Source organism: Coregonus lavaretus (assembly GCF_964263955.1).
Source record: "Coregonus lavaretus genome assembly, chromosome: 23".
Taxonomy (NCBI): Eukaryota; Metazoa; Chordata; class Actinopteri; order Salmoniformes; family Salmonidae; genus Coregonus; species Coregonus lavaretus.
In genome coordinates this window covers 36,024,999-36,038,338 of record NC_140010.1, presented here as the reverse complement: position 1 = coordinate 36,038,338, position 13,340 = coordinate 36,024,999, and the positions used below count along the sequence as shown (strand labels likewise).

At 43.8% G+C, this 13,340-nt stretch overlaps 1 protein-coding gene across 1 annotated transcript in view; it reads left to right on the top strand.

Annotated features, from left to right (window-relative positions):
- The window catches only part of LOC311150793 (unconventional myosin-VIIb-like), a gene marked incomplete at both ends in the record, with an annotated part of 28,200 nt that extends 18,187 nt beyond the window's left edge, over nucleotides 1-10,013 (top strand). The window contains 15 exons of the mRNA XM_084188322.1: nucleotides 38-210; nucleotides 3,666-3,847; nucleotides 4,211-4,323; nucleotides 4,578-4,743; nucleotides 6,437-6,579; nucleotides 6,886-7,041; nucleotides 7,228-7,333; nucleotides 7,431-7,544; nucleotides 7,665-7,776; nucleotides 7,995-8,101; nucleotides 8,211-8,396; nucleotides 8,820-8,936; nucleotides 9,207-9,290; nucleotides 9,560-9,679; nucleotides 9,915-10,013. Coding sequence (XP_084044448.1) covers nucleotides 38-210; nucleotides 3,666-3,847; nucleotides 4,211-4,323; nucleotides 4,578-4,743; nucleotides 6,437-6,579; nucleotides 6,886-7,041; nucleotides 7,228-7,333; nucleotides 7,431-7,544; nucleotides 7,665-7,776; nucleotides 7,995-8,101; nucleotides 8,211-8,396; nucleotides 8,820-8,936; nucleotides 9,207-9,290; nucleotides 9,560-9,679; nucleotides 9,915-10,013 — 1,978 coding nt within the window. The remainder of the gene's footprint in view (nucleotides 1-37; nucleotides 211-3,665; nucleotides 3,848-4,210; nucleotides 4,324-4,577; nucleotides 4,744-6,436; nucleotides 6,580-6,885; nucleotides 7,042-7,227; nucleotides 7,334-7,430; nucleotides 7,545-7,664; nucleotides 7,777-7,994; nucleotides 8,102-8,210; nucleotides 8,397-8,819; nucleotides 8,937-9,206; nucleotides 9,291-9,559; nucleotides 9,680-9,914) is intronic.
- Between the last annotated feature and the right edge of the window lie 3,327 nt (nucleotides 10,014-13,340).

Below are 13,340 nucleotides of genomic sequence, written 5' to 3'. Positions count from 1 at the left end.
TCACATATGTTTCACATACGTTTCATATGCTCCTCAGTGATGACGGCAGGATCGGCAGCAGTCAGTCTGTGAGCCTGGCCACAGTGAGAGGGCAGTTCCTACTGCAGTCTGTGGATGCAGGGGAGATGGCTGACCTGATCCAGTGGTACCTGGAGGGCCTGAGGCAGCGCTCCGTCTACGCAGTAGCCCTGCAGGACAACAACAAACAGGGTATGAGTATGACGATGAATCACTTCATCACTCACCTCACAGCTGAGATACACTGATTTTGGATAGGTTTGGCTGGGGTTAAGCTGTGTATCTCTGAACAAGGGGTTAGTTAGATTGATGTATTTGGCAGAATCATAGTACACTGCTCAAAAAAATAACGGGAACACTAAAATAACACATCCTAGATCTGAATGAATGAAATAATCTTATTAAATACTTTTTTCTTTACATAGTTGAATGTGCTGACAACAAAATCACACAAGAATTATCAATGGAAATCAAATGTATCAACCCATGGAGGTCTGGATTTGGAGTCACCCTCAAAATTAAAGTGGAAAACCACACTACGGGCTGATCCAACTTTGATGTAATGTCCTTAAAACAAGTCAAAATGAGGCTCAGTAGTGTGTGTGGCCTCCACGTGCCTGTATGACCTCCCTACAACACCTGGGCATGCGCCTGATGAGGTGGCGGATGGTCTCCTGAGGGATCTCCTCCCAGACCTGGACTAAAGCATCCGCCAACTCCTGGACAGTCTGTGGTCCAACGTGGCGTTGGTGGATGGAGCGAGACATGATGTCCCAGATGTGCTCAATTGGATTCAGGCCTGGGGAACGGGCGGGCCAGTCCATAGCATCAATGCCTTCCTCTTGCAGGAACTGCTGACACACTCCAGCCACATGAGGTCTAGCATTGTCTTGCATTAGGAGGAACCCAGGGCCAACCGCACCAGCATATGGTCTCACAAGGGGTCTGAGGATCTCATCTCGGTACCTAATGGCAGTCAGGCTACCTCTAGCGAGCACATGGAGGGCTGTGCGGTCCCCCAAAGAAATGCCACCCCACACCATGACTGACCCACCGCCAAACCGGTCATGCTGGAGGATGTTGCAGGCAGCAGAACGTTCTCCACGATGTCTCCAGACTCTGTCACGTCTGTCACATGTGCTCAGTGTGAACCTGCTTTCATCTGTGAAGAGCACAGGGCGCCAGTGGCGAATTTGCCAATCTTGGTGTTCTCTGGCAAATGCCAAACGTCCTGCACGGTGTTGGGCTGTAAGCACAACCCCCACCTGTGGACGTCGGGCCCTCATACCACCCTCATGGAGTCTGTTTCTGACCGTTTGAGCAGACACATATACATTTGTGGCCTGCTGGAGGTCATTTTGCAGGGCTCTGGCAGTGCTCCTCCTGCTCCTCCTTGCACAAAGGCGGAGGTAGCAGTCCTGCTGCTGGGTTGTTGCCCTCCTACGGCCTCCTCCACGTCTCCTGATGTACTGGCCTGTCTCCTGGTAGCGCCTCCATGCTCTGGACACTACGCTGACAGACACAGCAAACCTTCTTGCCACAGCTCGCTTTGATGTGCCATCCTGGATGAGCTGCACTACCTGAGCCACTTGTGTGGGTTGTAGACTCCGTCTCATGCTACCACTAGAGTGAAAGCACCGCCAGCATTCAAAAGTGACCAAAACATCAGCCAGGAAGCATAGGAACTGAGAAGTGGTCTGTGGTCACCACCTGCAAAACCCGTCCTTTATTGGGGGTGTCTTGCTAATTGCCTATAATTTCCACCTGTTGTCTATTCCATTTGCACAACAGCATGTGAAATGTATTGTCAATCAGTGTTGCTTCCTAAGTGGACAGTTTGATTTCACAGAAGTGTGATTGACTTGGAGTTACAGTGGGGGGGAAATTATGGTGGAAAATAAGTATTTGGTCAATAACAAAAGTTTCTCAATACTTTGTTATATACCCTTTGTTGGCAATGACACAGGTCAGGCATTTTCTGTAAGTCTTCACAAGGTTTTCACACACTGTTGCTGGTATTTTGGCCCATTCCTCCATGCAGATCTCCTCTAGAGCAGTGATGTTTTGGGGCTGTCGCTGGGCAACACAGACTTTCAACTCCCTCCAAAGATTTTCAATGGGGTTGAGATCTGGAGACTGGCTAGGCCACTCCAGGACCTTGAAATGCTTCTTACGAAGCCACTCCTTCGTTGCCCGGGCGGTGTGTTTGGGATCATTGTCATGCTGAAAGACCCAGCCACGTTTCATCTTCAATGCCCTTGCTGATGGAAGGAGGTTTTCACTCAAAATCTCATGATACATGGCCCCATTCATTCTTTCCTTTACACGGATCAGTCGTCCTGGTCCCTTTGCAGAAAAACAGCCCCAAAGCATGATGTTTCCACCCCCATGCTTCACAGTAGGTATGGTGTTCTTTGGATGCAACTCAGCATTCTTTGTCCTCCAAACACGACGAGTTGAGTTTTTACCAAAAAGTTATATTTTGGTTTCATCTGACCATATGACATTCTCCCAATTCTCTTCTGGATCATCCAAATGCACTCTAGCAAACTTCAGACGGGCCTGGACATGTACTGGCTTAAGCAGGGGGACACATCTGGCACTGCAGGATTTGAGTCCCTGGCGGCGTAGTGTGTTACTGATGGTAGGCTTTGTTACTTTGGTCCCAGCTCTCTGATGGTCATTCACTAGGTCCCCCCGTGTGGTTCTGGGATTTTTGCTCACCGTTCATGTGATCATTTTGACCCCACGGGGTGAGATCTTGCGTGGTGCCCCAGATCGAGGGAGATTATCAGTGGTCTTGTATGTCTTCCATTTCCTAATAATTGCTCCCACAGTTGATTTCTTCAAACCAAGCTGCTTACCTATTGCAGATTCAGTCTTCCCAGCCTGGTGCAGGTCTACAATTTTGTTTCTGGTGTCCTTTGACAGCTCTTTGGTCTTGGCCATAGTGGAGTTTGGAGTGTGACTGTTTGAGGTTGTGGACAGGTGTCTTTTATACTGATAACAAGTTCAAACAGGTGCCATTAATACAGGTAACGAGTGGAGGACAGAGGAGCCTCTTAAAGAAGAAGTTACAGGTCTGTGAGAGCCAGAAATCTTGCTTGTTTGTAGGTGACCAAATACTTATTTTCCACCATAATTTGCAAATAAATTCATTAAAAATCCTACAATGTAATTTTCTGGAAATGTTTTTCTCAATTTGTCTGTCATAGTTGACGTGTACCTATGATGAAAATTACAGGCCTCTCTCATCTTTTTAAGTGGGAGAACTTGCACAATTGGTGGCTGACTAAATACTTTTTTCCCCCACTGTACATTGTGTTGTTTAAGTGTTCCCTTTATTTTTTTGAGCAGTGTATATGAACAGACAGTGTATGAATATGACAACTCACTTTCTCACCTCATTACTGAGGTTCATCTATTTGGACCATTCATATACAATAGGCGTTTTTGGCTGGGGATCAGCATGACCAATATGGTTCCTCTTATGTACGTGGGTGACTTACTTATGTCTCTCTCGCTCTCTCTCTCTCTCTCTCTCTCTCTCTCGCTCTCTCGCTCTCTCTCTCTCTCTCTCTCTCTCTCTCTCTCTCTCTCTCTCTCTCTCTCTCTCTCTCTCTCGCTCTCGCTCTCTCACACTGCAGACGACCCCACGTTGCTGAGCTACAAGAGAGGGGATGTGCTGGTCATCGTGAAGGACGGAGAGTACTCCCCCGACCGGGGCTGGATCAAAGGCACTAACGAGCGCACTGGGAACACCGGCGCCATCTCCATGGATACCGTCCTGGTTCTGCCAACCCTTGAAAAGCCCAGTGATACCACACTGGTAAGATCATAGTGCCAATGGGGATGTGCAAGGGTGAATTATAAGATTCTTATATATAAGGTAATAATGGCACATGGCTGCATTCCATTCCAGATAGTTGTCCATTGAACTGCTGTCTGTCATTCCCCTGTAGAGATGAGAAAGGAAAAACACTATAATGGATCCTTGGTGGAGTACACCTAAACCTAACCAGTTGGAATGCTGCCCATATGTTAGGGATGGGCAGACTTGTTACATTGTTACACTTACGGTGGGGCAAGTCCACATCATGTCCAGTTCCCATTCTTAGGAGGATTGCGGCAGGGGAAGACTACTCTCTTGGGGTCGTACTAACGTTGTGTTTTTGTTTGGTTGAACCATCAGAGTCTGCTGAATCTGAGCCCAGACCAGAAGAGGACAGTGGCTCAGAACACCTCCGCGAGGGAAGAAGCAGTCTCCCCCGTCTCACTGAAAGAGTTCGCCCTTGAGTACTTTAGGTAGAGAAAACCCTTCAATAAATCCACTCAAAATCCACTCTCACCTTTTATTTCAATTACAGATGCAACCACTGACTTCAATAACCATTTCAAATGTAATAATAACCATGACGGTTTAACAAATGAGTATTCCAATGTTACAGTAATCTGACCAATTATCTCACTACTACATTTTGCATGGTTTACAGTCTTTTTTACGGTTACACTTTATTCTTAAGACAGCAACTTAACTTTGTTTTCTTTATTTCCCCCAGGCAGCCTGGTAAAGAGGGCGGCCGTGGGGCGCACGCCAAAGGGGCAGGCAGGGAGAAACTGTGGGCTGCATCCAAAGAACCCATCAAACAGCCCCTACTGAAGAGTCTGGTGGACAACACCGACCTCAGCCATCTGGCCTGCATCTCCTTCACTGATATCCTTTACTCAAATACTTTATTTGTTAAAGGGGAAGTTCAGGATTTTACAACTTGATGTTAGATGGTTTCTCACCCTGAAAGTAGCCTATGGGCCACGAGAAACTGTAATCCATGGTTCAGTTTTCTTTAAACAGCCACTACAAACTTAAGCTAACTTTAGCCACCACTAGCTACCAATCAATTGAAATGATAGGTTCTTGTTTTTTTTAAATGGCCAAATCACATATAAAGGTCCAGTGCAGTCAAAAATGTGATTTTCCTGTGTTTTATATATATTTCCACATATGAGGTTGGAATAATACTGTGAAATTGTGAAAATTATGATAATGACCGTTTAGTGTAAGAGCTGTTTAAAAGGACCGCCTGAAATTTCATCCTGTTTTGGTGGGATGGAGTTTTGTCCTGCATCGCGACATCACCAGGTGGTATAAGTTAATAGACCAATAACAAAGAGAGTTTCAAATCTCTCTGCCAATAACAGCTAGTTTTCAGGTTACATATCCCTCCTTTTAGGCTCATCATATTCGACCCCTCACTCAAACCACTCCCAGACATCCCTAGCAAAGTTCTTGCTTGAGAAATGGCTATTTGCAAAAAACTATTTTTGTTTCTTTTTGACCATTTTAATTGAAAACAATCACAGTAAGTTACTTAAGTGTTACCCAGAAATGGGACCCATGGGGCGGCACACAATTGGCCCAGCGTCGTCCAGGGTAGGGGAGGGAATGGCCGGCAGGGATGTAGCTCAGTTGGTAGAGCATGGCGTTTGCAACGCCAGGGTTGTGGGTTTGATTCCCATGGGGGGCCAGTATGAAAAAAATATATATAAAAAATAATGTATGCACTCACTAACTGTAAGTCGCTCTGGATAAGAGCGTCTGCTAAATGACTAAAATGTAAATGTAAATGTAAATGATTTGATATTGAGAAAAAAATATCTGCATTGGACCTTTAAATCTGGAATCATTAATGGTAAAACTACCATGTCTGTTTGTGACATTACAACAACAAAGAAGTTACTGCAAACCACAGACACTGTTTTCCCCCCCACCAGATATCATTGCACGTGCGATAGAACAGCAGCATATGTACAAAAAATTTTTAAAACCTTGATGCATGACGCTCCCCATCTGTGCTTCATCAACAAAACTAAAAAATAACAATGGCCGTGGGGCGGACAGTGGCGCTGTTTCCCCCTTCCGTGGATTCCACCTTTGAGTAACATCAAACAAAATATGGAGTTGAGTTGAATTGATTTGGCCATAACATTTAGCCAATTGCACACATTCCCCTATCTCTACCATAGATTTTTAGCTAGCAGTGGCTAAACTCATCTGAAATTTGTTGTGGCTGTTTAGAGAATACCGAACCATGGATTACAGTTTTTCCTGGCCCATAGATTACTTTCAGGGTGAGGAACCATCTAATATCAGGTTTAAAAATCCTGAACTACCCCTTTAATTTAGGGCCATTTGTTGATGTTCATATTGATATTGAGGCTAACACTGGAGGAGTTTTAGTTGTTGAAGAAGACACTAGAGAGTGATTATACCTGTGTTTATTAGTACTGAATACCTTTAAAAGTGAATAAAAATAATAATAATTCAATTGGAGTAGCCTTCACCGAATTACCCTACAAAAATGTATTTCCAAGTGGAGTTTTCCTGTTGTCCTTAACCTTTCCCTCACCTATTCTAAAGTACATGGGAGATTACCCTATCAAACAGGTGCACCAGCCCATAGAGCTGACTGACCAGATCTTTGGCCCGGCCACTCAGCATGTGCCTTTACAGGACGAGGTCTACTGCCAGATCATGAGGCAGATGACCAGTAACAACAGCAGGTATGTGTGGTAATGGGCAACAATATACTGTCATGTCAGCTATTGCACATGTATTACTAGGAAATAATCATCTATATATGCATGTATGATGTTCTATTTTTTATTCTATGATAAAAATGCTCTCTCTCCCTTTATTGCTATCTTTCCCTTCTCTCCCCCCTTCTCTCTCTACTCTCTTCCCTCTCTCTCTCACCCCTCCCCATTTTTTCCATCTTCCCCTTCCCTCTCCCTCCCTCCCTCCCTCCCTCCCTCCCTCCCTCCCTCCCTCCCTCCCTCCCTCCCTCCCTCCCTCCCTCCCTCTCTCAGGATGAGTGTAGACTATGGTTGGCAGCTCATGTGGCTGTGCACTGGCCTCTTCCCCCCCAGTCAGTCCCTGCTGAGGTACACCCAACGTTTCCTAGAGTCACGGCCCAGAGAGCCCCTGGCTGCAGACTGCCTGCAGCGGCTACAAATGCTGCTCAGGTAGGGCTCCAAAACACACTGTAGGGGGCGACTGGGACTCGAACCAATGCCACTGCGAATCCAACACCTAAGCCAAGTTACCAAGAGGTCTCAATCTGAATCTCTTGGACAAGGTTGCTGGTGTTGTGAGGTGTTACGTACAAAAATTAGTGGGGGGAAATAAACGCTATCGTTCTCTTGTTGTAGTATGGAGCCCAGGAAGCTGCCTCCCCATCAGGTGGAGGTGGACGCCATTCAACAGAACAGCAACCAAATCTTCCATAAAATCCACTTCCCCAATGACTCAACTGAGGTGAGCCGCATGCTTCCATAATACTTGTTTAATATAGTTATCTTATGTCTATCACAATATAATGTATCTTTGATGTTTGTGTTACTCCTTTATTTAGCTCTTCGAGGTGACTTCAACAACTAGGATTCGTGACCTCGTTCGTAACATTGCCTACAAGCTCATTCTGGCCTCAGCTGACGGTTACAGTCTCTGCATGAAAACGACAAACAAGGTTGAATTCAAGTTCTTATCACAACTTTTGGGGAAAAAAACATTTTCAAGCCACTGCTTTAGTTTATTTTGGTAGTGCAAATGAATGTACGTAAATGTTTTCTTGCTTTGTTGCTTTCAGGTGATAAGCTTGGAGGACCAAAACTACTTCTTTGACAGTTTGAGGCAGACCATAGGCCAACCTAAGAAAACAAAGAAAGTCAGAGAGGCAAAAAAAGGTGGTAAAACTGAAGGTAAGGCACAGTATTGAATTGAACAGATACAATGAACATGCATCCACCAAATTGGCAGTGCATTAAGATGGTAGCACAAAAAAACTAACAGGCAAAAGCATAACATAATGTATGCAAAATATCAAAGTAAACCCTTACACCCACCAAGTTGTCAGTGGATTGAAACGTCTATGCTATGCTATGCTATGCTAGAGGGTCTGAGGATCACTGTTTTTCAGGAGCTCCAGCCACCATGCCCTACCTGGTCATCTTCCTGAGGAAGCTGTGGTTCAACGTGACCCCAGGAAGAGACCTGACCGCTGACCTTACTTTCCACTTCCCACAGGTCGAGCAGAAAACACACATACACATACGTGCACACACAAACACGCACGCACGCACACACACCCACCTAGTTCTTCACCACCACTCATACACAAACCTCTCCCCCTCAGGAGTTGCCAAAGTACCTGCGTGGCTACCACAAGTGTACCAAGGAGGAGATGATCAGCCTGGCTGGCCTGCTGTTCAGGGTCAAGGTGGACACGGACAGGTCCCAGTTTGTCATGATTCCCAGGATGCTGAAGGACCTGGTGCCAGCTGATGGGATGAAAACCATGTCCCCAGAGGACTGGAAGAAGGTAGGAGGAGAAGGAGAAGGAGGAGTAGGAGGAGGAGGAAGAGAAGGAGGAGGAAGAGGAGGAGGAGGAGGAGGAGGAGGAGATAACACAAATAGGACTTTTATTTATATCTATTGTACACTGCTACACTGTCAGTCCTTCTCATGTTATTTTGTTTATATGATATTTGGCGTGCATCTCTTACTCTCTCCATTACTAAGCTCATTCCAATAAAGGATTCTTTCTGCAATTAGAACTGCCATCATGACCTCAAGTCTAGTTATTTAGCCACTACCCCAACAGTGTATTAATGGTGCATCATTATGACAAATATTTTGTCCAGATTCTATCATACATATGTCAATGATTGAAAGCATATAGTAATAAAGAAATACTGAAACTCGTATTTCTGAATCTTTCTGTTGTTTTCTTCTTCCCTTATAGCACATCATCTCCTCCTACAACAAGCAGGCCGGGATCACCTTGGATGAGGCTAAAGTGGCCTTTCTAAAAGGCATCTGCCACTGGCCGACGTTTGGCTGTGCTTTCTTTGAAGTAAAGGTATGTTAGGAGACAGCTCAAGTCAAGGTAGCTTAGCGGTTAAAAGTGTTGGGCCAGTAACTGATAGGTTGCTGGTTCAAATCCCTGAGCTGACTAGGTGAAAAATCTGTAAATGTGCCCTTCAGCAAGGCACTTAACCCTTGTCGCTCTGGATAAGAGTGTCTGCTGTAAATGTAAATATGGAAAGGAATGTAAATACGAAAATGATGCATGTTGACACATCAAACTTCGCATGCCAATGTTCACTTTCTGTATGCTCTTGCTTCACAGCAAACCTCTGAACCGAGTTACCCGAGTATTGTCCAGATTGCAATCAGCAAGCAAGGAGTCAACTTTATAGACCCCAAAACAAAGGTAAAAGCACCATAGTTTTATATGATTATTTAGATTTTATCACCATTATCAGTTAATTTTACTTACATCTAGAGGGCATTTACTGCCAGATGGTCATATACAGTAACTATGCTGACCTTAACTGCACTTTCTGAAATGCTTACATGTGAACTCCATACGCTTCACCACAACATCAAGCTAAGATCCCACTTCTGCCACCATCAGCACTATAAAGTATTGACCTTCCCTGTTTAACCAAACATGACCTTTTGGTCTTACCCTAACCTCAGGAGTTGCTGGTCATGCACCCATTCAACCGCATCACCAACTGGTCTAGCGGGAGCACCTACTTCCACATGACCATTGGCAACCTGGTCAAAGGGAACACTTTCCTTTGTGAGTCCTCATTGGTAAGTGGCCATTACGTCTTCACTCTCAAACGAGAGGCAAAATGAAAGATGTTACCTCCTATAAACCAGTACATTTACATTTTGTGTGAATCCAAAGTGCTGATAGTGTTTGTTGAGGGCGTACTAAATGACCTTCCCAAACACTTGTATTGTAGTGACTTATTCACTAGAGAATGTGATGTAACTTTGCCTCAATGTGCACACCCCAACAACTGTATTTGTCTCTCCTCTTCAGGGTTACAAAATGGATGACCTTCTATCATCTTATGTGAACATGTACGAGATGCAGAGGCAGGCTGTGCGACCCAGAAATAACTCCATGTTCCCTACCTAATGCCAGTTGGGAAATAGGGAGGACAAGGCAGATTAATTTATAAAACAGTAAACCAAGCATGAAGGGAAACCCACTTGTCATTTGATGGAGGGATTACTTTTCAGTTGGTCTAAACCCCTTTGCATAGCTTTGTAATGGTTGCCATATTGAATTGGCACTGTGCCTTGTATTGTGTTGTGTGTAAAAGAGATCTCATAACAATTTTGAATACCGGTATCCACAGCGTGGAACTAGACAAAAATGGAAAATCATGTGTATATACAAACAAGACTTGCCTCACAGAACAAAACTAATAAAGCATTTTTGAAATATGAGATGGCAGCTCATGTTGTGTATGTGCATAAATTGAAGTTTTTTTTATTTAAATGTTGTCATGTCTCTCCTGACTGAGGATCAAAGGACTCAGATCAGCTTGGCAAATGGTTGACAACAACCAGACCCTCTCACCCACAGGAGAGGGGAAGGGGGGGCTGGGCCGGTTTTGACACCTTAACACTGGGTCGTAAATTAGGGGTAATTTCTCTCCTACTCTCCAGTATTGGTAAAGGAATGTGCTTTGTCTCCAGAAAACATTTACGTCCAAAAAGTCAAATATTCCTAACATCCGAATGTTTGGAATGGTCAGTGGGGATAATAAATAATTATTTTGTGATGTCATTAAGGATGGTATCAATAAATACAGTTGAAGTCGGAAGTTTACATACACCTTAGCCAAAATCCTTTAAACTCAGTTTTTCACAATTCCTGACATTTTTAATCCTAGTAAAAATTCCCTGTTTTAGGTCAGTTAGGATCACCACTTTATTTTAAGAATGTGAAATGTCAGAATAATATTATTTATTTAAGCTTTTATTTTTAAATCACATTCCCATTGGGTCAGAAGTTTACATACACATAATTAGTATTTGGTAGCATTGCCTTTAAATTGTTGAATTTGGGTCAAACGTTTCGGGTAGCCTTCCACAAGCTTCCCACAATAAGTTGGGTGAATTTTGGCCCATTCCTCCTGACAGAGCTGGTGTAACTGAGTCAGGTATGTAGGCCTCCTTGCTCGCACACGCTTTTTCAGTTCTGCCCACAAATTTTCTATAGGATTGAGGTCAGGGCTTTGTGAGGGCCACTCCAATACCTTGACTTTGTTGACCTTAAGCCATTTTGCCACAACTTTGGAAGTATGCTTGAAGTCATTGTCCATTTGGAAGACCCATTTGCGACCTAGCTTTAACTTCCTGACTGATGTCTTGAGATGTTGCTTCAATATATCCACATAATTTTCCTTCCTCATGATGCCATCTATTTTGTGAAGTGCAGCAGTCCCTCCTGCAGCAAAGCACCCCCACAGCATGATGCTGCCACCCCCGTGCTTCACGGTTGGGATGGTGTTCTTCGGCTTGCAAGCCCACCTTTTTCCTCCAAACATAACGATGGTCATTATGGCCAAACAGTTCTATTTTGTTTCATCAGACCAGAGGACATTTCTCCAAAAAGTACGATCTTGTCCCCATGTGCAGTTGCAAACCGTAGTCTGTTTTTTTATGGCGGTTTTGGAGCAGTGGCTTCTTCCTTGCTGAGCGGCCTTTCAGGTTATGTCGATATAGGACTCGTTTTACTGTGGATATAGATACTTTTGTACCTGTTTCCTCCAAAATCTTCACAAGGTCCTTTGCTGTTGTTCTGGGATTGATTTGCACTTTTCGCACCAAAGTACGTTTATCTCTAGGAGACAGAACGCGTCTCCTTCCTGAGCGGTATGACGGCTGCATGGTCCCGTGGTTTTTATACTTGCGTACTATTGTTTGTACAGATGAACGTGGTACCTTCAGGCGTTTGGAAATTGCTCCCAAGGATGAACCAGCCTTGTGGAGGTCTACAATTTCTTTTCTGAGGTCTTGGCTGATTTCTTTTGATTTTCCCATGATGTCAAGCAAAGAGGCACTGAGTTTGAAGGTAGGCCTTGAAACAACTTAGTGTATGTTAAACTTCTGACCCACTGAAATTGTGATACAGTGAATTATAAGTGAAATAATCTGTCTGTAAACGATTGTTGGAAAAATTACTTGTGTCCTGCACAAAGTAGATGTCCTAACTGACTTGCCAAAACGGTAGTTTGTTAACAAGAAATTTGTGGAGTGGTTGAAAAACGAGTTTTAATGACTCCATCCTAATTGTATGTAAACTTCCGACTTCAACTGTACCTGTATCTCGGAAAGCGTACACATTCTATTTGTCAACTTTACATCTAAATGTTGTATAAAATATATGATTAAGTATGAGAGTATTTGGTGAAAATAGGAATGTGATTTTAGTCATCTAATGAGATAATTGTTTTTCAAATAAAATTTTGCCCAGTCAGTAACCACGCCCCAAGTGAGCACAGACATTGTGTCGGCGTGATGGAACGCCCCCTTTTCCCCCGAGGATAAAAAGCCTTGGTAACGATATTCACATCAGACGTGAGGCGTGAGCTAAACGTTACAAATGGTTGAGACTCTCAGACCAGAACATTGCCGGGTTGCTACTGGCGTGTAAAATGGTGGGAAACTCTGAAACTCTCAACCTCTACACGAGGTGAAGAAGAAGATAAACGCACCTTAGCTTTACCAGTCTGCAGCTGTACATGTAAAGTAGTCTAGAACTTTGAATAAAGACACAAGGTGGGAAGAAAGGAGAATCCCATCTCAGACGACCATTAGTGCATCTGAAGTATCTGTTCTAACAAACACTTCACTACCAGAGAAGCTCTTCAAAGAAGAAGGACATTGTGACCTCTAGTGGACAAGCCAAGCCTTACACCGAACATGACACTAAAGCCAACGACCCCCCTTTCCCATAGAAGGATCGATCGAGTCCAACAGAGATAGACGACGAGCAAAGACATATACACGTAAATGTATACATTACATTTGTTATCCGAATGGGCGGTGGTTAGGGTGCTAAGTATTCTGATTTCTGTGAGCGCAGTTTCCAAATGTATCAGCGATAAATTTTAATCTCTCTTCATCTCCCTCTCCCTCTCTCTTTCTGACCCCTCCCATTTGATAACCAAGCAGTCATACTGTTGTTAGTATACTACTGACCTTTTTCCGTTGTATTACATTTCTAATCAATAACCTATACCGTGTGTGTGTGTGTGTCTATGTATTCTGTGTTATTGTTTAGTTAGCTAGTAAATAAATAATTAAGCTCATTTGTGTATTACTGATTCATAAGTAAGGTTAGGGTTCTTGCAGATATCAAGGAGTATGCGACCTTCAGAATGAGACTTATATGAGGTAGTGATTAATAAGTGACTGTTATCGATATATAACATATATATATTTTAGAGTT